The sequence below is a fragment of the Siphateles boraxobius genome, unplaced genomic scaffold, assembly GCF_051911475.1.
Source record: "Siphateles boraxobius isolate OS27281-9 unplaced genomic scaffold, OSU_SipBor_1 66, whole genome shotgun sequence".
Taxonomy (NCBI): Eukaryota; Metazoa; Chordata; class Actinopteri; order Cypriniformes; family Leuciscidae; genus Siphateles; species Siphateles boraxobius.
The window spans coordinates 29,117,205-29,144,350 of record NW_027509193.1 but is presented as its reverse complement, the minus strand read 5'-3'; the positions used below and the strand labels follow the sequence as shown (position 1 = coordinate 29,144,350).

General features: G+C 39.4%; 1 protein-coding gene across 2 annotated transcripts; it reads left to right on the top strand.

Annotated features, from left to right (window-relative positions):
• The first annotated feature begins 1,503 nt into the window (after positions 1–1,503).
• On the top strand, positions 1,504–27,146 carry usp31 (ubiquitin specific peptidase 31). 2 transcript variants are annotated; one of them, XM_077213404.1, is made up of 17 exons: positions 1,540–3,079; positions 5,667–5,804; positions 8,469–8,563; positions 8,649–8,741; positions 15,876–16,011; positions 16,240–16,387; positions 17,135–17,309; positions 17,484–17,595; positions 17,729–17,823; positions 18,511–18,588; positions 18,975–19,104; positions 20,291–20,410; positions 20,671–20,896; positions 21,007–21,165; positions 22,499–22,651; positions 22,824–22,862; positions 22,949–27,146. In XM_077213404.1, exons 1-17 carry the CDS (start codon positions 2,549–2,551, stop codon positions 24,442–24,444), a joined length of 3,924 nt encoding a protein of 1,307 aa, XP_077069519.1. In that variant the 5' UTR covers positions 1,540–2,548; the 3' UTR covers positions 24,445–27,146. The 2 variants fall into 2 exon arrangements, with proteins under 2 accessions (XP_077069520.1, XP_077069519.1); XM_077213405.1 differs by lacking the exon at positions 22,824–22,862 and having other exon boundaries at positions 1,504–3,079.

The window sequence follows — 27,146 nt, the reverse complement described above, 5'->3', positions numbered from 1 at the left end:
ATTGATAATTAATGACAGACAGATAAATACATTGACAGACAGAATGAATGACAGACGGATGGATGGATATAGATAAAATTAATGACGACATCGATAGACATACAGACAATGGTTGTGAGCAATAGATAGACAGATAGAATGAATGAGACAGAGATAGATAGAACGATGGATAGAATGACTGAGGATGAACAAGAGCATAATGTTTCAGTATAAATAGCTTCCAGTACTTTTCATAAATAAACAATTGTGAAGATTTCTCTAAAAATACTCCATACTGTCTATGCAAAACCACGAAGTAGGCTGCTTCCCAAAGCATGACATTTATTTGCGCTGAAATGCTGTTTGACTATGTAGCGGGTGACATCAAGGGAGTAAAGTTGTGAATCAAGGGGGTGTGGTTAGCCTAGTATAAAGCATCAGATGGTAGAGAAAATATATTGGTATTAACAGATGTTTTCTCCAAATATACTCAGGCTATTCCCACAAAGGACCAGCGAGCTAGCACTGTAGCTGATGTGTTGGTGAAGCAATTTGTTTGGCCCCCCTAATAGGATACATTCAGATCAGGGCAGGAGTTTCGAAAGTACTCTGATACAGCAGCTCTGTAAGGTTTATAATATTCTAAAAAGTCGTACAACACCATATCATCCACAGGGCAACGGTCAGTGTGAACGGTTTAACCGTACACTGCATGATCTGTTGCATACTTTACCCCCTGACCAGAAGAGGCGTTGGCCACGGTACCTTTCCCAGTTAGTTTATGCCTATAATACTACAGTTCATCAGTCAACTGGTAGGTCTCCATATTACCTGATGTTCGGGCGAGAGCCTCGGTTGCCTATTGATTTTGTATTGGGTGCTGAGGCGGAAGAGGTAGGACAAAGTTCTGTGGAAGAATGGGTGAAAGAGCACCAGGAGTTATTGGAAGGGGCCTATGATCATGTGAGGCGGCGGCTGGAGTCTAGGAGGCAGCTGAGAGATCAAAGTTATGAGTCCAAAGTTACAGTTACGGGTATTGGAGAAGGTGCTCTTGTTTATACATATTTCTGATTGCGTTGATTCTTATTTTGCTGGGTGGTTTAGAGGCTCCTTCTGTTCGGGTAGTTTGTGCTGAAAGCATCCTTGTGTGTGTGATATACTTTTTGTGTAAGCCAAAAATAAACCTTGATGATTTTTTTTCTATTTAATGAACCTGAGTTGTGTTTTGTTTAGTTAACGGTGGGTCATGTAACAACTATATTTTTAGATTAATCTACAACAGGTTTCTGTGCCCTCTTAACTGTAACCGACAGACCCTCAGAAACCCTCAGACCCTCGCTTTGTGTCCTCATCCTCTTCTACTCCTGAATCTTTGCTGTTGACAAAGTTTAACATTACATTTTTCTCAAAAAGTTTCTTTGATAAAGAAGAATAAAGTCTGATAGTGAAAAATAAAGTACTATGACTCGTTCGAGGTTGAGGACACCCCTTATCCATCATAGCTACCAGAAACTACCTGAACGAGACTGCTGCTGGGCTGTGACGTCACGGCGCACCGCCGCCCTGCAGTGTCAGTGATTTTAGAAAAGCTCTCGAGGACGACACGGCCCACCAACACACCATTATCACTATCGGAATCTTCTTCAAACTGCACGGGCTAAAAGAAAACCGATGAGTCAACGAGGACACGCGAAAACGCTACGGATTTGAGGTGCACGCCGAACTCTGGCTCGGTCGCGCGCATCTGCTGCTGCTGTCCTGTAGCATCGGGCTCGCGTTGGAAAGCGGTCGCTGCGACGGATGGACTTCAAATCTAAATAGACAATTAAAAACAAGCTAAAGTATCTCGTCTTCGCATATTTACCTATCGGAGCAGAGCGTCATTGCCTGGGTGGAGTTGCAGTGCATCGTTCAATTATGCATGAAGAAGCGGCAGAGGCTAGCGCAGTAGCAGCGCGAGCTAACCACTGTCCTGTATTATGACAGTGATCTGCTTGTCTACAGCGTTTGATCACGCACGGCAGTCAAGCGCATTTGATGCTGATGCTTGACAGAATCTCCGGTAGAAATTAACTTTTGCCCGTCGTTCATTGACCTGGCAAACGGCTAGCCTTGGCAGGCCTAGCTAGCCACTGTGTTAGCCAGTAGAAATCACTTCACTGGATTATAGGCAGCGTGCAAACCTAAACGGTTTGTTTAGTAGCGAGTAATACCGGGGAGCCAGTGAACATATAATACAGTGTGTTATACATGCGGAGCGAGTAGATGGCTGACAACCAGCTGCAAGTTAATAACCGGCTGTTAGGTTACTGCCAACTTGACATAACAGGTTTTTAATATCTGAAAAAGTGGCAGGCGTGAGCGCTTCACAATGCATCTTCTCAAGGCAAATTCGGGTTGTGTCACTGAAGCAAACACTTGGATAATAGAGGCACTGCCTCCAGCTAGCTAGCCCTTTGAGAAGTAAGTTAACATGTCAGATCTGGAGTCGATTTTATGCTCTAAATAAGCAGCCAGCGTTTGCACTCGATTATCACGGAGAGAGGGGATGCCCTAAACACTTTCAAGCATGTCCAGCAAAGCTTCGGGTAAAGAGAAGAAGTCCGGCTTCAGCAAGAAGCTGTTCCGCCGGGGCTCGGTGCGCTCCGTGGGGAGTTTCATGAGCAGAGTCCTGAAGACTCTGTCCACACTCTCGCACTTCAGCTCGGAGCTGCACGCGCCCGTGGGCGATAAGGACGATGGGGGGTTCACAGCCTTCAAGAAAGAAGGCAAGGGGTCCGTCGCGTCGGACGAGAGCGACTGCGGGGGGTTTCTGTCCGGTGATAAAATCCCCGGAGTGTCCGGGTTGAAAAACCACGGCAATACGTGTTTCATGAACGCTATTCTGCAGTGCCTGAGCAACACGGAGCTGTTTGCGGAGTATCTGGCGCTGGAGCAGTATCGAGGCGATCAGACGGACGATGAGGAGAAACCGAAGACTAACGGGGTCGTGCAGAGGAAGGGCGGTCAGGACAAAGGAGAGGTGACCGAGCAACTGTCGGGGTTGGTCCGAGCCCTGTGGACTTTTGAGTACACGCCGCAGCACAGTCGAGACTTCAAAGTAAGTTCACGCGAAGGATTATCACGACCACGTCGTTCACACACACCTGGGAATATTTTACATATCTGCTTTAACCCCTCATAAAATGACACTCGTCTCTTTGATAGCTCTGTGGAAGTCGGATCTTTTCAATGAATCATGTCACCTTGAAAATCAAAATTAAGTTATTTTGCCGTAATTAGGCTATTATAAATGATTAATCCCTCCCTGCACATGATTATTATTATTTTTAATTCACGTGCACTGAAATCTTGGTAAAACTTTATTGTGATGGTCAATTTTGAACATTTTGTTGACTGTAATTAACTTTGCAACTACATGTCAAATAACACAGAGTATTAGTAGACTGTCTGCTTAATATCTGCCTACTTTTTATTTTGATGGTCCCCAACCGACATTCTACTGACTATAAGTAACTTTACAACTATTACAACTACATGGCATGTCTTAACCCTACCAGTCTACTAATTATAATTATTATTTATAATTAATGTGCACTGTAATCTTGGTAAAACTTTATTTTGATGGTCAATTTTGAACATTCTGTTGACTTCAAGTAACTTTGCAACTACTTGTCAACTAACTCAGAGTATTAGTAGCATAATATCTGCCAACATTTGATGTTGATGGTCTGCCAGTGCCAACAGACATTCTGACTATAAGTAACTTAGTTTGCAACTACATGGCAACTTATTATCTTAACCCTACCAGTCTACTTATACTCTATTAACACTGTAGGTGCAGTATTACTTACAGTCAACAGAATGTGTTAAAGGGACCATCAAAAAAAGTGAAACCGTAATCTTTAATCAAAATACCTTCCCCTCCCTTTTGGACCGACTTTTCTTCTCTAGCCCTGAAATGCCACACTTCATGTGCACTTGCAGTCTTGTAGACTTAAGCCCAAAGTATACTTCGTCCGATGCGCACTTTTGCAGACCCCTTAAGCTCCGTGGCAGACTTCTACCCGACAGTCAAAGCGGCGTTACGTCACGAAAGTGTGGACTCAGAGGAAGATCGTGCGGGCTTAGGGTTCCATTTGGGACTGGGCCTCTGATGAAGTGTTTACTGGCGTAAGGGCGGGACAACCATTCACTCACATAAGATCACAGCAATAGCAAACCACAACTATACAATCAATTCCCGATGTGCAAAATCAAGCATTTTTTTTCTTGTTTGAGAAGCATTTCACTCTGATATATGTCGCAATAGGGAAGAAAAGAGTATCGCAACTTCTGGTTCATGCCAACTTAAAAAAAGAAAAAAATGGTTCAAACAAGTCATTCATGAATTGGACTAAATCAGTTTGAGCGTTTTTAAGTCAATAACTTTCAATAAATCAATAAGCTGAGAATTTAACATGTTTCGTTATTTGCAGAGAACTGATTATATGAGTGAGTTAGTTTTGAACTTGTTCTTATTCTCAGAAAGAAAGTGTTCAAAAGAAGTGATTAATGGAAATGTTTAACTTCTCATTAATATCTGTAAACCACTTTTTTATTTATTTAACTGTGGCCCGTGTTTGTTAGCCAATCAGCATGCTTGTAGGTGTTTGAACACTCAGTGATTATCTTTACAATCAGACTTGGTTGGTTTCTTGTCAGCTTCAAAGATTAGCCTGGTGTAAATAGTTTCTCATATCACACTTTACAAATATAATAAGCAAGACAGTCATGAAAAAAGTTTGTGTGTGATGTTTAAAACACCAGGCTTTTGTGGCCCATGTTTTGTAGCTCATGCTAGAGGGAAAAAAAAAACACCCCAATCCTATTCAGAGGACAACTAAACTAAGCAAATATATACAATTTGGTGCAGATGTTATTTAAATGCCCAAAAAGTAAGAGGAAATTCTAGGTCCAATAATGTAAATTAGTGAGATCTTTGTTACATTATAGCAGACTACTTGCATAAAATGCATATAAATATAAGTTTATCCCAATATGTCTTAAGATATAAAATGCTCAGTTATATGATCAAAGCTCTTTAATTGAGGAACAAAACATAATGCAATGCAATACAATGATGACTGAGATGAACAGTACAAATAAACATTCCTCAAAAGACTGATGCATCTTATTTGATATGCACAATTTTTTTTTGTTTATGGATAATCAATCAAGCCTAAGTCGCTTCAGTCCTGTAAGTGTTCATCTTGAAATATTAATAACAATATAAGTTATTCTAACGTTTACTTTATAAAACCCATTAAATATTTTACAGCAAAAAGACCACAACCCTAAGGTGGACATTTGTACAATTAGGCCTATACTAAAAGGGCTTTTCTTAAAAAACAAAACAAATCGATCAATCAGACGACAGAAGGCATGAACATGAAGTAGATTGTGTACACAAGGTTTTTCAGCCAAGCTTTGAGATCATGTTGAGATCATTTAGAGACCTTAGAAATTCATGTATCAAATATGATACAGTATAGGCTTTATAGGGTTAAAAACACTAAGTAAACCCCTAAAAAGCTCAGTTGTCAAAACTGACTGAAACTGTTCCATATCTGTTCTTGCTCTTCGAGATCAGAAACATGCATGCCGCCTTGTTCCAAACTTGATTAACACTGTGTGTGTTTTGGTAGAATGCTGTGTCCAAGAGTGCCATGCAGTACCGGGGAAATGCACAGCACGACGCCCAGGAGTTCCTTCTCTGGCTACTGGACCGTGTCCATGAAGACCTCAACCAGCTTGTGCACCCTAACATCATAGCCTCTATAAAGGTATTGCTGGTGTCTTAGTGAAATGACTTAATGGTTTGCTGGTGGGAAAAGCTACTTGGTCTAAGGATGTTGTTGTTTTCTCCTCTTAAGGTCAGCTGAATTTGGAGACCGTTAACCACTTTTGCTGTTTACAAAGGTTGCACAGAAGAGGGACTGTTTTGGCAGGTCCATAAAAGCTTGAGATTTCAATCGTTTAAATGGCAGAACAGGAGAAGAGCCAAACGTGGCTGCATTTATAGGGCCATTCTGCCCTGGAATGACAGCTAGGAGTTAAAAGAGCTAAATTCTACATTATATATCAAATACATGGGACATTAAGTCACATCCTACGGCCTGTTTGGAGGAGGGCTCGTTTGGTTTCTTTTTACAGCCTGTGGTGTCCTGGTCAGGGTCAGCCACTTGCATCCTCGCATGAGGTCATTCAGCTTGTCTGATTGATTTAGATGTACGTTGTGGTTTCTAAGAGTTTGTGCCAAGGAGCAGGAGGCTGGCAGTGTCCTGGCTGACTGAGTCAGAGGCACTGTCCTGGAGAGTCAGATGCTTAGCTGGAATCATACATTTATAAATGAATGTCAGTCTCTTAGATTATCAATCACATACACTGTCTTGGGGGTTTATTTGTTTACTCAAGTTCTTCCTTTATGGTGTGGCATAATCGTATGCATGCACCTTTACTCTTAAGGTTTGACAACAGTCCTTCTGTGCGCTTAGATTGAGTAGATATTACGTTTTCTGGTCAAACATGTTAATTCTGGATTTTTAAGGAATGTTCTTGGGTCAGTACAGGTCAAGCTCAGTTGACAGCATTTTTTTGTGGCTTATTTTTTGATTTACCATATAAAATAATTTTAACTCATCCCTCATATTGTTCTTTACAAAGTTTCAGTAGCATACGTACAGTGGAAGTAAAGCAGAGCAGTGTTTTGGATGGTTTTAAAGCGCTCTTATGCTCACTAGGGCTGCATTTATTTGATCAAAATACAGTAAAAACTTGTATATTGTGAAGAATTATTACAAACTTCAAATAACTTGTTTCTATTGTGATATATTTTAAAATGTAATTTATTCCTGTGATGCAAAGCTGAATCTTCATCATAATTACTCCAGTCTTCAGTGTCGCATGATCCTTTCAGAAATTGTTCTAATGTGCTGAGTGATTTGATGCTCAAGAAATATTTATTATTATCATCAGTGCTGAAAACGGTTGAGCTACTTAATATTTTTGTGGAAACCGTGATAGTATTTCTCCAGGATTCTGATGAATAGAAAGTTCAAAAGAACAGCATTTATTTGAAACAGAAATCTTTTGCATCATTATAAATGTCTTAACTGGCATTTTTGATTAATTTGGTGTGTTCTTGCTGAATAGAAGTAGCCTGTTAATTTCTTTAAAAAAACAAAAAAACATCTTACTGACCCAAAGCCTTTAACTGTAAACCCAAATAAGTTGGCAAAACTCGAAAAATGTAAGGCAATCAGTTGCCTCATTTTCAAAGTTTAAGCAGAATTGGCAGATTTTTATTTTGTACTTATACACTTTAATTGTACTTAACTTGAAATGTTTGAGTACACTAATTCATACATTTAACTTAAAACTTTCATGTAATCTCAATGCGAACACTTTAATCAGTATAAATTTAGCTAGCTTTAACATGCTAGTTTGCTAACATAATAATTTGTTAATGTTAACAAAGGTTTGTTATGCAGTAGCACTTGCAGTATGAGTGCAGCACATTAAAGGTTTTATTTGCTCTCAAATCAAACCGCATGCACCACTTGTCACCATGATGGTAACTATCCTAAAACCAACATTAACATAAATTCTTCTAAATTAGCATAATAAAACATTATTTTACTACTAAATTCCTCACTTGCACAAAAAAAAAACATTATATTACACTTAATTTTAGCATTTACTCTCCCTTTCAAGTGCCATCGGCAAAGCATGGTGGGAAATAGACACCACAGGCGTTTCAGTTAAACTTAAGATTGTCAAATTAAAAGAAATAATTTCATAAAACTCAAAACAATGAAACAGTTCAGTTTACTTAAAATATATAATTTCTGTGACCTTGAAAGAAAAAGAAAGTGGTAAATACTCAGTTCATTTGATTGAACTAATTAGTTTAATTTAAGTTTGTCCTACTCAAACCAATTAATTATTTTGAGTGTTAGGGTTTACAGTGTAGAATGGTTGTTTATGTGCAGCGTCCTAAAGGACATGTACTGTCCAGTAAAAATTAGTTTTAAGAAAATGTGGAGATTTTCCTTTGACGCATTCCTTGTGGTGATCTGATCATGTTCACAAGTTTTATATGAATTATTATATTGGCCACGTTCACACAGCAGCAGAATACGGTTGCATTCTAGTTCTTAATACGTTATTTCTTTCGCACATAGTATGTTTATTTACGGGAGTGATAAGTAAACCGCATTCTATAACCAAAACCGTACAAACATTCTCTAAAAACCCGTCCTGTGTGTACGCAACTGGACAAGTAGTTAGTCACGTCATACAGCGCGAGAGAGCCGCTCTGCGCTGCACAACACACTGCGTGGTTTCGGTAACTTGCAGAGACAGAGAAATGAGCTGTGTGTCATCTGAAGGTTTTCGATGAGTTACTGGTATTAGTATTGTGAACATTCTCATGTTTGTCACTATAGCCACCTATTGAGGAAGATGATGGAGCATTAGAGGGACCCTCACCTCCTCTATCAGCCGGCTCATTTGTCCAAGAGCTGTTTCAAGCTCAGTACAGGTATGAGCATTCATGTCGGTCTGTCGACTGTATTTAAATATTTGTCTAGGTTGAAATCACTCACTGTGACGCTTGTTGATTCCAGATCCTCTCTTACCTGTCCCCACTGTCAGAAACAGAGCAACACTTTCGATCCTTTTCTTTGCATCTCCCTCCCGATTCCATTACCTCACTCACGGTAAGTACTGATGTCAGACAGACCCTGATTTAATTTCCTTGCTCTGTTTTTTTGATGACGGCAACATGCTTCATTTGTAGTGAGGACATAAAGGCAGATTGACCTGTCATGTCTTTATTAATGATGTGACTGATCATCGGGGGTAGGATGAATATGAAGAAATATTTTCGGACATCTCAGAAGTTTAGATTGAGCGTTCGATTTCCTGACTGCTGTAATGATGTTCATTTAGTCTGCAATCGACTTTCAGTTTACATTCAGATACAACTAATGGCTTCATTTAACTCTGGAAACTTTGGGGTGGGGTTAAACTTTGGGGTTAAACAGTGTCACAGCCCACGTTATGTCCTCACCAACAATGAAACGTTGTTGTTGTTGGTTTGATTAATCTGTATAGATGGATAAACGACCGATTAATAGATGTTTTTGAAAGAATTATGTTATGCTCACCAAAGCTGCAATTATTTACTTTAAAAATACAGTAAAAACCGTAACAATAAAGTTTTAAAAAATAACTTTTTTCTATTTTAACATGTTAGAATCAAATTTATACCTGTGATCAATTGCTCCAGTTGTCAGTGTCACATGATCCTCCAGAAATCATTCTAATATGCGGATTTGCTGCTTAAGAAACATTTATTTATCATCAATGCTGAAAACAGTTGTGCTGCTTAATATTTGTGTGGGAACTGTGATACAGTTTTTCCCTAGTTCATAATATAAAGTATATTATAAAAAAGAATATAAAGTTAAAAATAACAGCATTTATTTAAAATAGAAATATTTTGTCACATTTATGCATCCTTGCTCCTATGCATACTTTTAAAAAAATTCCATTGTAATAAACCTTACAATGGAAGTTTTTGGAGCAAGTGAAGTGGAGGGTTTAAAAAACAGAGGCGTGAATCTTATATTTTTATTAAAGGACTTGAAGTTTGTTCCATGTCAAATAGTTATATATATATATATATATATATAACTATACATATATACAGTTGCAGTTGGTTACATACCTCGATTTTGGGGTCACGGTTCGATATGAGTTTGGTGCAACAGAAAAAAAGCATCACAAAAATGTATCGAAAGCATAAAGGCTTCTAGCAAGCCCTTGCGTGCCATCTGAACTGTTGTTTTGGGTTGGTGCATAGATCGTCTCTTCTTCTGCTGCTCTTTTTCCAGTTGTGGCGGTTAGCAATCAGTGTTAAACCAATTGGTTCAACAAATTTTCAGTAGAAACTGACAGCATACCACAGATATGACATAGATGTCTGTTTTTTTGATAGTGCTTAAATTCCTTTTACTCAAAATATTCCTTCATAAAATACAAAAGTTCTGAAGTTGCTATTTTCTCTTTGATTTAGGTGCTAAAAATATACTTTTCCCTTCCAATTATTATCCAGTCCTGCTTCTCTCCTGAGGTGCTGTGATGCTATTTTTAAGAGGCCAGTGAAGTGGTTGATCAAGGAGAGCACTTGATTTAATCCAGAGGCATTTTTAAGTTGCTGAATTTTTTAGTACGCATTAATGATTAAAGAAGGCGTACTATTAGAAGACAGACAGTGATTTACAGTCCACCTGCCTCTCATAGTACATCAGAGATGATGAATCAGTGAATAATAGTCCCAAGGAGAGTAGAATAGCTGGGCAGGATTCACTTCCACATCATTTGTTTGTAAAACCCTGCCGGTGATTTCATATCATCCCTAATCCAAGAAGTTCTACATCATAAAGAGGAATCGGGGGTATTTTGACCCGTCCACCCACAGTAGCTTTCTGCACTGTCGGCGTCTCTCCACTCTGAAAAACATTAGTGCTGAGAGAGAGAGTAGATTTAGAGCTTATGCTCTGCCAGCATGAAGAATGACCGATCCCGAGAAAGAGGAAATTCTTTCTTGAAGTTCAACGATGTGCAACTTAAGCACTGACTTATAGTTGCCCTGGTCGCCACAGTCTGTGGGAGTAGATTTCATTTGCACTCTCCTTAATTCTGTTTATCCATGCTTCGCAATTGCTGTTATCTCTGTGTATTATTTCATAGGTCATTTATTCCCTACCCTTCCTTGATATGCCACTTCACGTGGGAAGATATTAATGAAGAGTTGTTGATTTAGCCAGTAAGTGTTTACCTTCTGGGGCCACTGCACACTGCATTTCCTCTTTAGAGACGAGTTTGCTTCCTAATGCATTTTGGAGAGGTGATCAAGCTTCATTAAAGCAATGCTTAATGTTTTCAGTCTTTACAGACAGCTGAATGCAATAAAAAAAGACCGCAAGTAGTGCCTTACGGTGTATCTGCTTGGATTTTAAATTAATGTTTTTTTTTTTTGAATGTTTTTTTTAATCTAAACCCTCATTTAAATTAAATTCTAGAAGATGCTTTCAGGTAAGAATATAATAATAGCATTATAGTTCACCCAAAAATGCTAATTCTGTCATCATTCACTCGCAATCATGTCGTTCCAAACTCATAAGACTTTCAATTATCTTTAGAGATTAGAGATTTCTGTCCCTCTATTGAATGTCCATTCCACCAAAACTTTAAAGCTTCAAAAAGTTCATAAAGACATCGTAAACAATATCCATATGTATCAAGCAGTTTAATCCAAGTCTTCTAAAGAGACACAATTGCTTTGTAGGACAGTGGCCCTTCAGAACCGAAATTGCCCATCCCTGATAGAGTTTAACTCCATCCATGATAACACAAACCTACCTGTAGCCTTCTAGTAATCCTGAAGAAATTGTTTAGATTGTTCAGGTGTGTTTGATTAGGGTTGGAGCTAAACTCTGCTGGACACTGGCCCTTCAGGGACCACGTTTGCCCATCTCTGTTTTATGTGATGAACAGATTTAAGGTTTTAGGCTTTTATTTACATTATTAACAATGATCAACCCACATACATAGAGCTCATCAAATATGGTAAACTGAAACATGTTTGCTTAGGCGCGCAGTAACCAGTGAAGTTCGTTGGTGCATGTGAAGTGATTCCTATGGATTACTTTATGGTGTCTTCTGGAACATTTTGCAGCATTGAGAGTTTTGGTTGTGTGGGCTTTCAGTGGAGGGACATAAATCTCTGAGGTTCATTAAAATATCTTCATTTGCGTTTGGAAAATGAATGGAAGTTTTATGGGTTTTAAACAACATACGGTGAGTAAAGGATTGCAGAATTTTCATTTGTAGGAGAACAGACCCTTTGAGTTTTTGGTTAGGTGTAGGGATGCACCAATATAAAAAAAAAAAAAGCCCGATACCGATAATTCTTTATATTTGAAAGCCGATAACCAATATATTGACCGATAAATCTAAATCCAACTTTTTAAATAACTTTTGAGAGCCCGATTAAAAAAGTCTCAACATTAAAAGCCATGTCTCCAGCGCACAATTATAATGTTCTCATTTTAATTTTATGTAGCCTTTAGGACTTGCGCTGCACTTGACTTTAGTTTCCTTTTTGAAATGATTTAAATAATATTTCAAGCAATTCAAAACCATCGTGGGAAACGGTGGACATCTGAAGTGCCTCAGCTGAAGGAAATAATCCATTATTTATCAGCTTCAATATATCGGCCACATTTTCTCATCGGGCTGATAACGATAACATTAAAAATGAACATACAGGTCCTTTTCAAAAAATTAGCATATTGTGATAAAGTTCATTATTTTCCATAATGTAATGATAAAAATTAAACTTTCATATATTTTAGATTCATTGCACACCAACTGAAATATTTCAGGTCTTTTATTGTTTTAATACTGATGATTTTGGCATACAGCTCATGAAAACCCAAAATTCCTGTCTCAAAAAATTAGCATATTTCATCCGACCAATAAAAGAGGTGTTTTTAATACAAAAATAAAAGTCAACCTTCAAATAATTATGTTCAGTTATGCACTCAATAGTCAATAGTTGGTCGGGAATCCTTTTGCAGAAAAGACTGCTTCAATGCGGCGTGGCATGGAGGCAATCAGCCTGTGGCACTGCTGAGGTGTTATGGAGGCCCAGGATGCTTCGATAGCGGCCTTAAGCTCATCCAGAGTGTTGGGTCTTGCGTCTCTCAACTTTCTCTTCACAATATCCCACAGATTCTCTATGGGGTTCAGGTCAGGAGAGTTGGCAGGCCAATTGAGCACAGTAATACCATGGTCAGTAAACCATTTACCAGTGGTTTTGGCACTGTGAGCAGGTGCCAGGTCGTGCTGAAAAATGAAATCTTCATCTCCATAAAGCTTTTCAGCAGATGGAAGCATGAAGTGCTCCAAAATCTCCTGATAGCTAGCTGCATTGACCCTGCCCTTGATAAAACACAGTGGACCAACACCAGCAGCTGACATGGCACCCCAGACCATCACTGACTGTGGGTACTTGACACTGGACTTCAGGCATTTTGGCATTTCCTTCTCCCCAGTCTTCCTCCAGACTCTGGCACCTTGATTTCCGAATGACATGCAAAACTGAGCAACAGTCCAGTGCTGCTTCTCTGTAGCCCAGGTCAGGCGCTTCTGCCGCTGTTTCTGGTTCAAAAGTGGCTTGACCTGGGGAATGCAGCACCTGTAGCCCATTTCCTGCACACACCTGTGCACGGTGGCTCTGGATATTTCTACTCCAGACTCAGTCCACTGCTTCCGCAGGTCCCCCAAGGTCTGGAATCGGTCCTTCTCCACAATCTTCCTCAGGGTCCGGTCACCTCTTCTCGTTGTGCAGCGTTTTTTGCCACACTTTTTCCTCCCCACAGACTTCCCACTGAGGTGCCTTGATACAGCACTCTGGGAACAGCCTATTTGTTCAGAAATTTCTTTCTGTGTCTTACCCTCTTGCTTGAGGGTGTCAATGATGGCCTTCTGGACAGCAGTCAGGTCGGCAGTCTTACCCATGATTGCGGTTTTGAGTAATGAAACAGGCTGGGAGTTTTTAAAAGCCTCAGGAATCTTTTGCAGATGTTTAGAGTTAGTTAGTTGATTCAGATGATTAGGTTAACCTGTTAACCGTTTCCAGAGCGTCGGCGCACTGAAGCGGTTTTTTTTTTATTTAGTTCAAATTTACTATCAGATTTAATGTTATACCTTGACAAACTATACATCATTAAAAAGATATAATACTCAAGATTCAGTATTTGACCACTATTGTATTCTGAGAAACTTATAGTGACAGTTATGTCTTAATTTGTGTCAGGAGTTATGAAATGGAAAAATGAGTCGATACCTTTAATATGAATTATGAGCGTCAGCTGGTCCATTCATAAAAACACTCCGTGCTGTCGTCATGACAGCGATTCACAAAACATCGTCCCTCAGGGCTTTAGCTCAAAAATGTGCAGACTTGGAGAAATATTGATATATTCTCATAGATTCACATCATATTTCTATAGACAGGAATAATATTTGTTGAATTTATACCCAAATGCGTCGATGTAATCATTATGATCGCTTCTTACTGAGATGTGCTGTGTTTTCAATTCATACCAATAGCCTGAGGGCGCTATATGCACAATAACAGTCCATATATGGATCACGAAGAAGACCCATAGTCATGTGACATTCCAGGACGTCACTGATACAGAAAGTAGCTGACAGAGATCGCTGTAACATGCAGATAAAGATTTTTTGAAGACAATAAACATGATTGCAATGATATTTGAGTTACCTGTGTTCTTCAAGCCATGCCAGGTATTTCATAATAATAGATTATATTTATAATGTAATGCTAATCGATATAGATTTCATCATCGTGCAGAACACTATAAATAATACATTTTCTGTCGGATTTTTTTTTATCTGAAGCCAAATTAGATCACAGAAGATTATTTAAAACACTCGACTTGCGTTATAAAGTAAGTTTGGAGCACAAACATGGTTTTAATCTCATAAATGGTCGTGTATTGATGGTGTGCTAAGCTAACATGCTAGCTAGCCCAGGTGCACCTGCCAGCTGCCACCAGCAGTTATTGTTTTATGATTTTTTTCTAAATAGGAATGCTTACTGAAATGTTTCAGTGCATTTGATACCAGTTTCAAATATTTAGTGAGAACTTTGATAAAAGAAATTAGGGTTTGAAACCCTATGAATAGCCTGTGAATAGCCAGTCGTTAGTAGCTATAATGCAGACAAAAGAAATGCATATTTAGAGCCATAACCAGTCTGGAGAGGTGTAAATGTGTGCAGGGAGAGACTCACACTGAATGGGGCTCGTTTGCACCACAAAATAATAGAGACAATAGACTGAATAGATGACTCAGAAGATGACTAAACATCAGTTTGCATTTTAGAGTCTAATCAAAATAAAGTAATTTGACATGATCTTGAAAAACATTTAACTAAATACAGAGTTTTAGACTTATCATTTTCAGATTTTAAATATAAAATGGTCACACATATGGCTTTAGCTGCAGTGCATTTCTAGATTCCTCCTGGGCCAACTTCAATTTTATTTTTATGAAGATGTTTCATAAAAGTAAATTTCTAATAACTTTACAAAACTTTGAAGCTATTTAAACATTTTTTTTTCATTATGACAATAATTATTTCTACATTTACAATAAACTACTAGGTGTCAGCTTTCAAATGAGATCATACTTGTGCTTTTAGTGCAAAGGGTTCATGAACTGTATCTGTTTAAGTTTGGGTATGCCATTTCTGGGGATTTTTCAAAAGTGGCCTTGAAGGTTAACAGGTTAATAGCTCGTTTAGAGACCCTTTTCATGATATGCTAATTTTTTAAGACAGGAATTTTGGGTTTTCATGAGCTGTATGCCAAAATCATCAGTATTAAAACAATAAAAGACCTGAAATATTTCAGTTGGTGTGCAATGAATCTAAAATATATGAAAGTTTAATTTTTATCATTACATTATGGAAAATAATGAACTTTATCACAATATGCTAATTTTTTGAGAAGGACCTGTATATATAGGCCAATACCGATATGGTGACCAATATGTCATGCATCCCTAGTTAGGTGGTGATGTGGACTGATGGTTAAAGATCTGGGTTGGCAACCAAAAGGCTGTAGGTTTGAACTTTTCATGGTGCGATCCATGAACTTTCATTATTGTGCCCTGCTTTGCTCTAGGGTTGCTGTCTCTGTGCATCAAAAGTTGCTTTGGATTAATTTGTTTCATCACTTGACATTCCTCAGGCCTCTGTATGTAACCGTGGTTTATCAAGGCAAGTACTCTCACTGCATGAGGATTGGTGTGGCCGTACCACTCAACAGCACTGTGTCCAGACTGAGAGAGGCCGTATCACGTGAGACCAAGATCCCACCAGACCAGGTGCAGTTTCCACAGGTTTTTTGCAAAGTACCGACGTGTTATTTTGCATCATTCAAGTCTTGGTTTAAAGATCTTTACTGTTTCCCTGAATACAATACTGATTCTCCATTAATATTGAGGTGTGGGCACTGATGGAGGGTTACAGTAATTGCTGTTTGTGTGTTCGTCTTCCCATATAATGTCATCAACCAAAGCCGTTTCCTGTTTGTTTGCCTTATGTCTGTGCAGTTTGTCCTGACTGAAATGTATTACGACGGTTTCCACCGCTCCTTTTGTGACGATGACGACGATCTTGATATCATTCAAGAAAGTGACTCAGTCTTTGCTTTTGAAACTCCTGAGACTTTTAGATTAGAAAACATTCGCTCTAAAAGAGGTACTTTTTCATGCATTGCACTTTGGTTAAAGCCCAAAGTATACGTCAGTTTTGACGCAAACACTTAGTGTAGGCCTACAGCCAAAGACGTATTCAAAATATTCTCCGTTTCGTAGCAAGCGCGAACATAGCTGGTTAATGCATGCTTACTGGAACATTTCATTTTTATCCAGTGTTGATCCGTGCTATTTCTCTCCAAAGTTATTACTGATGAAAATGTCTTTATTACTTTTTTGTGTATCTCTTAACCCCTTTACACAATCACTCTTCAACGTTGTCGTTTAGTTGTTGCATCTCCAAGAGTTTATGGTTTTATCTGTTTCTTTTTCAACAGTAAAAACGGGCCAGGCCAGTGTTATTTAACAGTCGAAAGTTAGTTCGTTATTTTGGACCAACTAATTGGTGTAAAAAGTAATTCATGGCTATTATGTGAGCTGAGCATACGGAGTATGTGCGGATAGAAAAATCGGGCCGTGGTGATGACAATATTCTTGTCACTCATGCTGTACGCATACCCTAGTGTACACGTAAAAACCGAAGAATACTTTGGGCTTAAGAAAAACTGTATAGTCATGTCAAATAATCCTAATCATAACCAATCAGCCTTTATTGAAACATAAGTAATAATAAACTAAAGATAGTCCTTTGTCTTTGAAAACATAGGAACTAACTTAGCTTAGATCTCCTCTTACTAGTTCTGTCTCTTTTGTTTTAAACGATGTAAGTAACATTTTTAACGATTTCCAGGAAGCCTCCTTGCAAATTTGAATCAGAACAATTTGAAATACGGAGCAGAGACCAGCAGAACACCATCTTTCATGCAGGGTGCAATGAATCCAGCATCACCCAACAAAAACACTGGATGTGAGAAAATGATTCTGCTGATCTGTAACAGAGCCTGCACTGGCCATCAAGGACGGAGGTAAAAGCAGCAGCCGAAAACAGTCAAACACCCTGATTATTGTCTTTCCCTCATGCTAACACATCAGTTGAGTTTCCATATTTGACACAACATCTTGCGTAGAGAATATCTTAAAACGTATGCAAAAACCTCCAGACAATATAAGACGGTAAGTGGAAAATCTGTTTGTTGCAGGTTTGGTCTTCCATTCGTACTGTATCTAGAGCGCAGTGTGACATGGGATGTCTTACAGAAAGAAATTCTTGAGAAAATGCGTCACCTACTAAGGCCAGGGGTTTACATTCAGGTCAGTCATACTCTTGCTGGTGTTGAAATAGAGCTATTTATTTGTTTCAATTAATGTTAGTCTAGTGGGATCAGTACAAATACATTTTGTCTTGCATACAACTTGCACTAATAAAGTGGATTGATTATTTTAGGTTGGACCTTTTAGTCTGCGTGTGGTCGGAGTGGTTGGAATCACATATCTTTTGCCACAAGAGGAGCAGCCACTATGTCACCCCACCGTGGAAAGGTTTGTTATGCATTGCCACTGTGTTGTGTGAACTTAAATTCCAGGTGTCCCACTCACTGGTTTAAAAGACATGTACATTGTTTTACCATTTGTGCATATAAACAGGTTTTCCGCTGGCTACATGTGCAGCCAGCAAATACTCAGTACTTGTATTAAAGCGCCATTAACTACACAAACCTCCAAAGACATCACATTAGATGTTTTAATGAGCATAGATTAAAAGTTTCTAACTGCTTTAGTGTTGCAGGCAGGGTGATTATTAGATTAAACAAATGTAATAAAACAAAATAAAAGAGGCTACTTCATTTTGGATACTGGAACATCTGTTTAAAGGATAGTTCAGCCAAGCATACAAAATTATTTTCACTACTATTGTAGTGATCCCTGACTTGGGGATGTTTGTCTTGGACAGGCACTTGAGTGGCAAAGCTAGCACTCATTGCTTTAGCATGTAACGACTGCCTTTGAAGCACTTCATCAGAAACTCTACTGTCCGTTTGAACTATTGAACATGTTCTTAATATTTATAACACGCACCCGTAATATCTTGTACATTATAGATGTAATAGCATTTCAAATAATCAAAATTTTGTTGTGCTAAAGAACATCAAATTTTATTGGTTACGTAATCTCTATCACTATATCACTAATTTGATAAATCCTGTTTCCTCCATCTCTCCTTTGTAGAGCATACAAATCCTGTGGACCAGGAGGACCTCCTCATGTTAAAATTGTAGTGGAGTGGGACAAAGAGACCAAGGAATAGTAAGTAAACCAAGCCATAATTAATACTATTCTGTAGTTTTTATAAAGTGTACCCCCAACCACACTTTAAAATTAATGAGTCATTAAAATAGATAAGGGTTCGTGACCCCTGGAGGTTCGTGAGGGAACTGCAGGGGGTTTCTGAATTGGTGAAGAGGGGGGAATATTGTATATAATTTGCAGGCATCAGGGAGCCACTATCAATATGTGGGTATTGCAATGACTTTTAAATTTGCGCTCGTTTTTTACCTTTTTTTTTTCTTCAACACGGGCAGACTACAGGAAAAATATCTTGCAGAGGCCAATATGTTGAAGTTAAGGATAGGAAGTCATGCTTGACTGGTCTGGTTAGAGATTTGTCTCAGTGTTTGTTCTGATTCCCGCAGTTTGTTTGGACACACTGAGGAAGAGTACATCCCTGATGCTGAGAGTGTGTATCTGCACAGAGAGCAGCACCATCAGCCGCAGGCCTGCACCCTCGCTCAGTGCTTCCAGCTCTACACCAAAGAGGAGCAGGTAAAAGTCTGGCTTAGTGCACACTCAAGGGATAGGTCACACTAAAGTAAAAATTCTGTCATTATGTACTCAACATCATGTCTTCCAAACCTGTATGACTTACTTTATTCTGTGGAACTCTAAAGGAGAAATAAACTAAACCAAACTACTCTAACTAACTAAGGAGAACCAAGGCTGTCGAGTGAGATTTTCAGTGAATAGCCACTTGAGGGCGTGTTCACACTTGTAGTTTGGCTTGTATGATGTATATTATGCACTTGTATGTGCATACATATGACAGTATTTTTTACTACCTGAGAACTTGTGAAGAGTTTATAAAATGTGTAAAGGATTCAAAACAGCACCAGGAATTCCTCCGTTGCACACCAACTGAAGATCTGCTACAAGGAGATGGCGGCTCTGATGCCTGTACCGAACAGTAATGGCCAACGAAGCGCCTATGACGAGAACAATAAGGTGTGCTTGAGCATTCTGTCCTTTTTAGGGTTGCATCTTGTGACATCATGCCCTGTTTTTTTGGTTTAAGATGTCTTTGGTCCATGTGTTCATTTTCAGTCCAACCGCATCAAAGTTCGTTTGGAAGCGCTTGTTTGGTGCACACTAATGAACCAAACACACCAGAATTAATTTTAACTGAACCATACCTGCCAATTGTGAACACACCCTAGGTTTCTGTCTCTTCCTGTCACAAGAGGCAGTTTATGATGCTTTTGTCTTTTTTGGAGCTTGACTGCTCCCATCCACTTTCATCGTTTTGAAAAGAGCAGCTCGGACATTCTGCTAAAACTTTCCTTTTGTGTTCACGGAATTTTTTTTTTGATTGATATGAGGGTGAGTAAATGATGACAAATTTTGATTGTTGGGTGAACTGTCTTTTTAAAAGTTATCACACTCCTTTAATTTCCACTTCTCTAGAGCTGCCTTGTGGACACGTCAAGGTTTCTCTATTTCTGCTGTCAGTGCTGTTTTAAAATTACTAGTTTTTTTGCAAACACATCTGTAACCCTGGAATGGGTCCACATAGCGTATAAATATACACTGTGGTTAGCTAGAGCTGGCCGCGGGCAATTATGAAAGGGTTTGGAACTGGCTGTGCTTTAAGGAAAATGAAGAAACAGCCAGATTTGTAAAATGTAAAACCCCTCTGACTGATTTTGTTTATGTCTGCTTCCTGTATGCCTTCCAGTTGGCCCCAGACGATGCCTGGCGCTGCCCTCATTGCAGGCAGCTGCAACAGGGTCGGATCAAACTCAGCCTGTGGACCCTGCCTGATGTTCTCATTTTGCATCTCAAGAGGTTTAGACAGGTGCTATACTAAGCAAATCACATCACCTGCACAAATGGTGCTCCCAACATGCAGTGCAAATGTGTGTTAGAGTGGCCTCTGGTTAAAGTTTAGACTAGAGTAGTACTTAAATATTCATACACCACTAGGGAGCGATCCATTGGTTATCATAAATATCTACCAGGAGAGATATGTGTTAGCATTCCTAATCAATACCTTTGGATAAATGTGTGTGCTAAATGACTGCCTACTTACTAATATGTGGGCCTTGTGTTTTCAAGGAAGGGGATAGGAGGGTTAAGATGCAAAACATGGTGAGATTTCCTTTGATTGGCATGGATATGGCACCCCATGTGGTGAAGAGAAGCCAGAGCAGCTGGAGCTTACCCTCACACTGGTCACCATGGAGACGACCTTACGGACTTGGCCGAAACCCAGACGACTACCTTTATGACCTCTATGCTGTGTGTAACCACCACGGAAACATGCATGGAGGGCATTACACAGGTAACACCTTAAAGAGAACTAGGAACTTCAGTGTAGTATTCAAAATAGTATTGTATTAACTGCTTGATTGGTGGATTTGATATTTCATTCCCTGTTTTTACTCTTAACAGCGTACTGTAAGAACTCCATTGATGGGCAGTGGTATTGCTTTGATGACAGTGAGGTTCAGCCTATAGCTGATGAGGATGTCTGTCAGCTGACTGCATACATTTTGTTCTATCAAAGGAGGACAACTATTCCCTCCTGGTCGGCAAACAGCTCCGTTGCAGGTGACTCCTGTTCCTTGTTAAGTTTTGGGTTGACACAGTTTGCGGACTCATTTGTCTTGTTCATGTAGAAGGCTTGTGAAGGTGCTGGCATGTGATCATCCAAGTGGTCCTCTTTTTCCAGCCCAATGAAACTGCGTCATATTAGTATGACAGTTTTGATGAGCCTTTTTAGAGATTCTGTTCTGGAGAATTAAACAATTAAAAATATTAAGAGTTTGATTTACTGTCTAGACATATATTTTGCATTGAAGGGCCTCCAGCTCATTTATGGAGACGTAGTTGGGTCATTCAAAATCATCATAATATTGACATCGGAGCCATGAGCACATTACAGAGAAAAATTCTCCCAAAAATGAAAATTCTATCATGGTTTTCTCAGTTATATTTGCACTTCGTGGGACCCCAAAATTGAAATTATTAAAATATATGACATACTTTTTTTTTTTTAAACAGCACAGTTTACTATGCTGCTGTCCCTTTAAGAAAGAATGCACGGATCTTATTTACTGACATACATTTGGATTTCACCCAACTTGTTTGTTAATTTAAGACATAAAAAACATAAAAAACTATGTTTACGGGAATATTCCACATGACGGGCATTTTGACATTATTGTGCATCTATCTGACCATTCATCCACAATAAGACGCAAAAGAGAACTGATTTTGCGACCGCATGCTGTCTGAGAGAGACAGCTTTTTGTGCACATCCTTCAGCTGTATGTCTGTCAGCGCTAGCACCAACCACATTGAGTTCTTTTTCCCAGCTTATTGCGATCAACATCAACGCCTTCCCCTCTTTATTTTCTCATTCATGCATGTTTCTTTATTACTCTTATCTGTAAATAACTTTAATTAGTACTGTGCTACATGGATATATTTACATACTGCGAAATAAACTATATATTAAAATCTCTAACGATAGATACTTTATTCTGTGGTCATGATATATACGGTCATACCGCCAAGCCCTACTAACCCCTAAACCTAAACTGGTTTGGGGGGAAAAAACATCACACGCTGTATGGCAGTAACTGTCATGTGACCAACAACTATCCATTTCAGTATTCAACAACCCTGATGGCCACAATGATTAGTCAATAGGTTAGCCCATCACAACATATGAAAAGTACAGTATCAAAACAGCCCATTTAATTCTACGAGTCAGAGAGTGAACAGAAAACATACAACTTTTTTTTTTTATTGGTAAAGAAATTTTGAATAACATGTTTTTCGTGGGGGGGGGAATAATATTTTACAACAGAGGAAAAAATGGCCCTCTAAATGAAGATTCTTGTTTTTGGATTTGTGTAACTCCTGGATGTGATCTCAGGCTCCACCAGCTCATCTTTATGTGAACACTGGGTCAACCGGCTTCCAGGCAGCAGGCCGCCCAGCCTGGCCTCTGGAGCCTCCTCAAGACGCACATCTCTGATCTCATTGGCAGAGTCAGTGGAGTTTCCCGGTGATCGCAGTGAAGACGATGGTGAGGAACATGCCTCTTAACATGGATGTTTATCTTTCCTGTGTCTTTAATAAATCTTTAGAAGCCAAGTAGTACCATATTTTGCCCTCATCTTCCTTGTGTCCTCTTATTCTGTGTATTGTGCCAGTGTTTTACTCTTGCCTTTCTTTATTATGTCTTCTCTCTCTTGTAGCTTTAGCGCTTACTAACACAGGATCTCCCGCCTTGCTCAGTTAAGACAAAACTGCATGCCAATGCTCTTTTCATTCGGTCTGTTACCAGCACATTAGTTTAAATCTCTCTGTCCTTTTTGTTAAGGAGGATTTTCAACGCGGCCCTTCGTGAGAAGCATTCAACGGCAGAGCTTGTCCTCTAGATCATCGGTTACCAGTCCTCTGGCTTTCAGTGAAAACGGGATGAAACCTTCCTGGTCTCTGTCAGCAAAACTACAAATGAGGTCCAATTCGCCCTCTCGATTCTCTTTGGACTCGCGCTCCTCTCCTCCTCTAGAGAGGATAGGAGAAGCTTGTGATGACAAAGTGTCCACGTCTTGCTTCGGTGGCTACAGCAGACATGAACGTCAGCCCAGCAGTAAGGCCCCGCTGGCCATGATGGAGGGTAATGGTAGTGATGACAGCAATGGGAAAATGATCCTAGACGAGGCCTATTGTAGAGCTCCAACCCAGGCTGACAGGAAGAGCTCTAAAGGAGAGCCCATTGACAACAACAACCAGATTAATGCTGTGGACCAGAACACTCTCGGAGTGCGCTCCAAAGAGCAGAAGCATAAGAGCTCTGGGTCGGAGAAGAAAGCAGAAGGGTCCTCCAAGAAGAGCTCCACCAAGACCAAGGGAGACCAAGAGAAGCCCTCCAAGAAGCGCCAGAGCACCTCTTCTGTAACGAAATCTCCATCCTCCCAAGTGTCTTCCAACCCTCAAGCAAAGGGCACCAAAGTGACCAATCTAAAAGAGAAGAGTGATTCTCCCAAGAGTACCAAGGGTACACCTTCAGGAACGCCCTCCAGAAGGAAAGAGTCCCTGCAGCCACAGGAGTCTCCAGTGTCAGGAGGCACAAAGGGGAAGCTGTCCCTTGCTTCCACGCCCCAATCCTCCGCCTCTCCATCGCCCACATCCAAGAAGAGCTCCTCGGTGGCTGAGAGAAACTCTGTGTCTGGCAAGAAGAAGCTGGTGGAGAGAGGCTCCAGCAAGGACTTGGCCCACACCAGTCCCCTTGCAGAGAAGTCAAGAGTCGGTGGCCCCCCACGGACATCCCAACCTAGAACTGTTGAAGGAAGCCGGCCTGAGAGGAGGCCAGTGAGAAGCTCCAGCAGTAGTTCCTCAGTCACCAGCCTGCGCTCCCCAAGCGTCTCCTCAAGAGACCTCCGCCGCAGCAGCAAATCCGAGGACAAGGGACTCTCGTTTTTCAAGAGCGCGCTTCGGCAGAAAGAGACTCGGCGGTCGGCCGATCTGGGCAAGACCACGATTCTCGCCAAGAAGGCTGTCGAGAGGAGTGCCAAGTCCTGCAGCCAGAACAAACTCAATGCTGAGGAGGGTGAAGGCTCGGGAAACTCTTCCCAACAGGTCTCTCCGGAGCCACGCTCCAGCAAGGCTGCTACTGATGAGAAAGAGACCTTGAAGACCTCCACTCCTATCAAGCGCTCTCTCTTACCAGTAGGCAAGTCCAAGTCTTCCAATTCTGAGACTAGTCTTCAGTCTCCCATCAATGGGAAAAGGCCTCTTGAAAAGGTGGCATCCTCTAGAAAACTTTCTTCCAGCATGCAATCCTCTGCACGGCCAACACAGACGCCTCAATGAAATTTCAATAGCAGTTCCATTATTTTCTGTAATGCAGCTATTTTTTGATGTGCCTAAGAAGAATATAAAGTATATAGTATATACCTGTATTTTACTTTTCTCAAAGAAAATATGTAAATTATCAGAAAGCGCCTTTCTATCCTGCCATGGAACCAAATCGTTGCCTCTGGCAAGGTATGGTAAATGAATCTACTACTGTTCATGACTCTGAATAGGAATGTTTTAACTTAGCACTTTGTATATACTTTTTCTCCCTCAAATATTGCTTAGATGTAATGGACAATATGTACAATACTTTTTATCTTGGTACCATTCCTTTTTCTTTGGACAAGTCACTTATGATGAAATTAGATTCTTGCGTTATTCCTTGGAGTACTATACCAATTCACTCCACATCTACACTTGGTGCTATTTACAGTCCAGTGTTCCCCTGGCACTGATACAGTATGCGATCGAAAAGAGTAACATCATGAAACCTGGCCGAATCTGAAGCTGTAGACTTACTATGGTTCAGCAGTGAACAATCTCATTGGTACCTCTCAAAAGCTGCTCTCCTACCCCAACTCTATCCTTTTATACACAAGAGCAGTTACAAGTGTTCAAGTAGCATTACTGCCCTTAGAAATGTGCCGATAGCTGAATTGTCGCTGTGTGAATGTGATCTTTCAATTGGTAAATTAGTGGAGGACAATCTTTAAACTCAATCTATTTAGTTTATTCCAGCAAAATGCTGTGTGATCTCTTTATCTGAATATTAATGGAGGCAGTGTAAGCCCTGCATGAAATTGTTTTGTATATCTTTGTTTTTATAATGAAATTTTGAAAGCCACATAATCATACTTGAACCATTTCATGCCCGCCAAATCCAATGCCGATATATGCGAGTAGTTTTCATTTGGGCTTGAGTGAGCTGGAGTTGAACCCTGCAAAGTTTTTTATTTCCATATGTATCTGTGGACAACCAGTGCAATAGTTTTCAACACTTTGTAGGAGAACAGATATATTGACATTCTCTATTCGGGAATGTTGGTGTTTTCGAGAAAAAATATTTAAAAGATAAATACTGTGCATATGCAATAGTGATTAAAAAAAAAACATTTAATCAATGTAAATCAAAATAATTTTCAGGATTGTAATGCCCCACCACGATAATGGGGTTTCTTTTTTTTTTTTTGTGCCAAGAGTTTGTGATTCAATACCCAGTTGAAATGGCTCTGCAGAAAGGCCTGTTTATTTTGCATACTTGTCAACGGCATAAATATATTTCCATCTCGAGTAAGCTCAGACAAGTTCATTTGGACTAATTCAGAATGTTATATATGACAGGAGAAATATAAGGTTAAACAAGTCATTATTGTTACATTAGCATAATGGTGTCATTACGTCGGCCAATGTTCAGGTTGCTGCCCTGTAATTAAAACATTAATCCAAGTGGTGCTGACGGCACTGTGGAACCGTTCTCATTTTCATGCTGCTTTTCGGTCTCAAAAACCCTTCCGTTTTAGCACACTATATCTTAAAATAGATACTTTAGCAATCAACCTAATGTGTAGCACGCTTTTTTTTTTGCGACAGACCCATAGTATGTGTTCACTGACAAGTATTTGTACAAAGCAGTATTGCATGATTACATTGACGCATGCACTTAACTATGCAAGTGACTGTTGCTAAACAAGACGAGTCTGGTTATCAATGTCTGCTTTTTTGAAAACGAAAACAGCATGAATTTTCCGTTTTTTTATTGCTTTTTTGCACACTTGTCGAACTTTTGATTTCATAATGTAATAGAGCATAAATTAGCTTTAACCATATGTATTCAAATATTTGCAATTGGCATTTCATTTTCATGCTTTTTTTATTTTATACACTATCTTTTTTATTATTATTAATACTGTTATTTTAATTAATAAGCTATTCTTCAGGTTATGACCTCCCTGTTTCCATGTGATGAATTTATTTTTTTATATATTTGTATTTTTTCTTCACATTTCGCTGGCGCAATGTGTTCTGGTCATGCTTTCACATGTAGTTTGTAGGGAGTGTCGTATCTAATATTGACCTTTTATCATCAGCATTCATTCAGTTCACACAATTCCTGCGTCACTTGCAATGCTGATACACTAAACAATACATTAATTTTGTCTTTCATGTCATTCCATGTCTTAATTTGTCAATTTGCTGAAGTGCTATTACCCTCTCCAAGTCTTATTGTATATGGGATATTTTCAATGCTGAAGTGCTATGACTTGGTCTTATCAAGCGTTTGAATAGGACGGATGGCTTTATCATTATTATGAAGCTGTATCAGTCTTATGACATGATATGCTTGCTCTTGGTTTACACACTGGAATGATTTATCTCGGCCCAGAGCAGTTTATATCTATTGTTCACGAACTGGTACCCACTTTGGTGGGCTTATAACTGGGCTGTCATCATTTTATTATACAAATGTCAGTCTAGGTCAACCATAAGAGGAAAATAATAATAAACCATGTAAATGTTTGTTTGCATGAGACTGTCAAATGCTTTTTGTTAATTTATTTGTATGTTTTGTGTATGCACTTTTATTTTAATGTTTTTTTTATTTTAAAGAATGCATTTATTTGAAGAATCATTTGTATTCATAACATTATCTCCCTAATGTAAGTTGGCGGTTGAATTATGATTAAAAAACAGACCTGTATTAGAGGTCTACCCTCAAA

Excerpts from the sequence above, each read along its gene's own strand:
- usp31 (XM_077213404.1), top strand. The coding sequence starts at position 2,549 with ATGTCCAGCAAAGCTTCGGGTAAAGAGAAGAAGTCCGGCTTCAGCAAG. Across the intron at positions 8,742-15,875 it reads ATTCCATTACCTCACTCACG|GCCTCTGTATGTAACCGTGG; the intron begins GTAAGTACTGAT and ends GACATTCCTCAG. Across the intron at positions 22,863-22,948 it reads AGGATCTCCCGCCTTGCTCA|GAGGATTTTCAACGCGGCCC; the intron begins GTTAAGACAAAA and ends CTTTTTGTTAAG.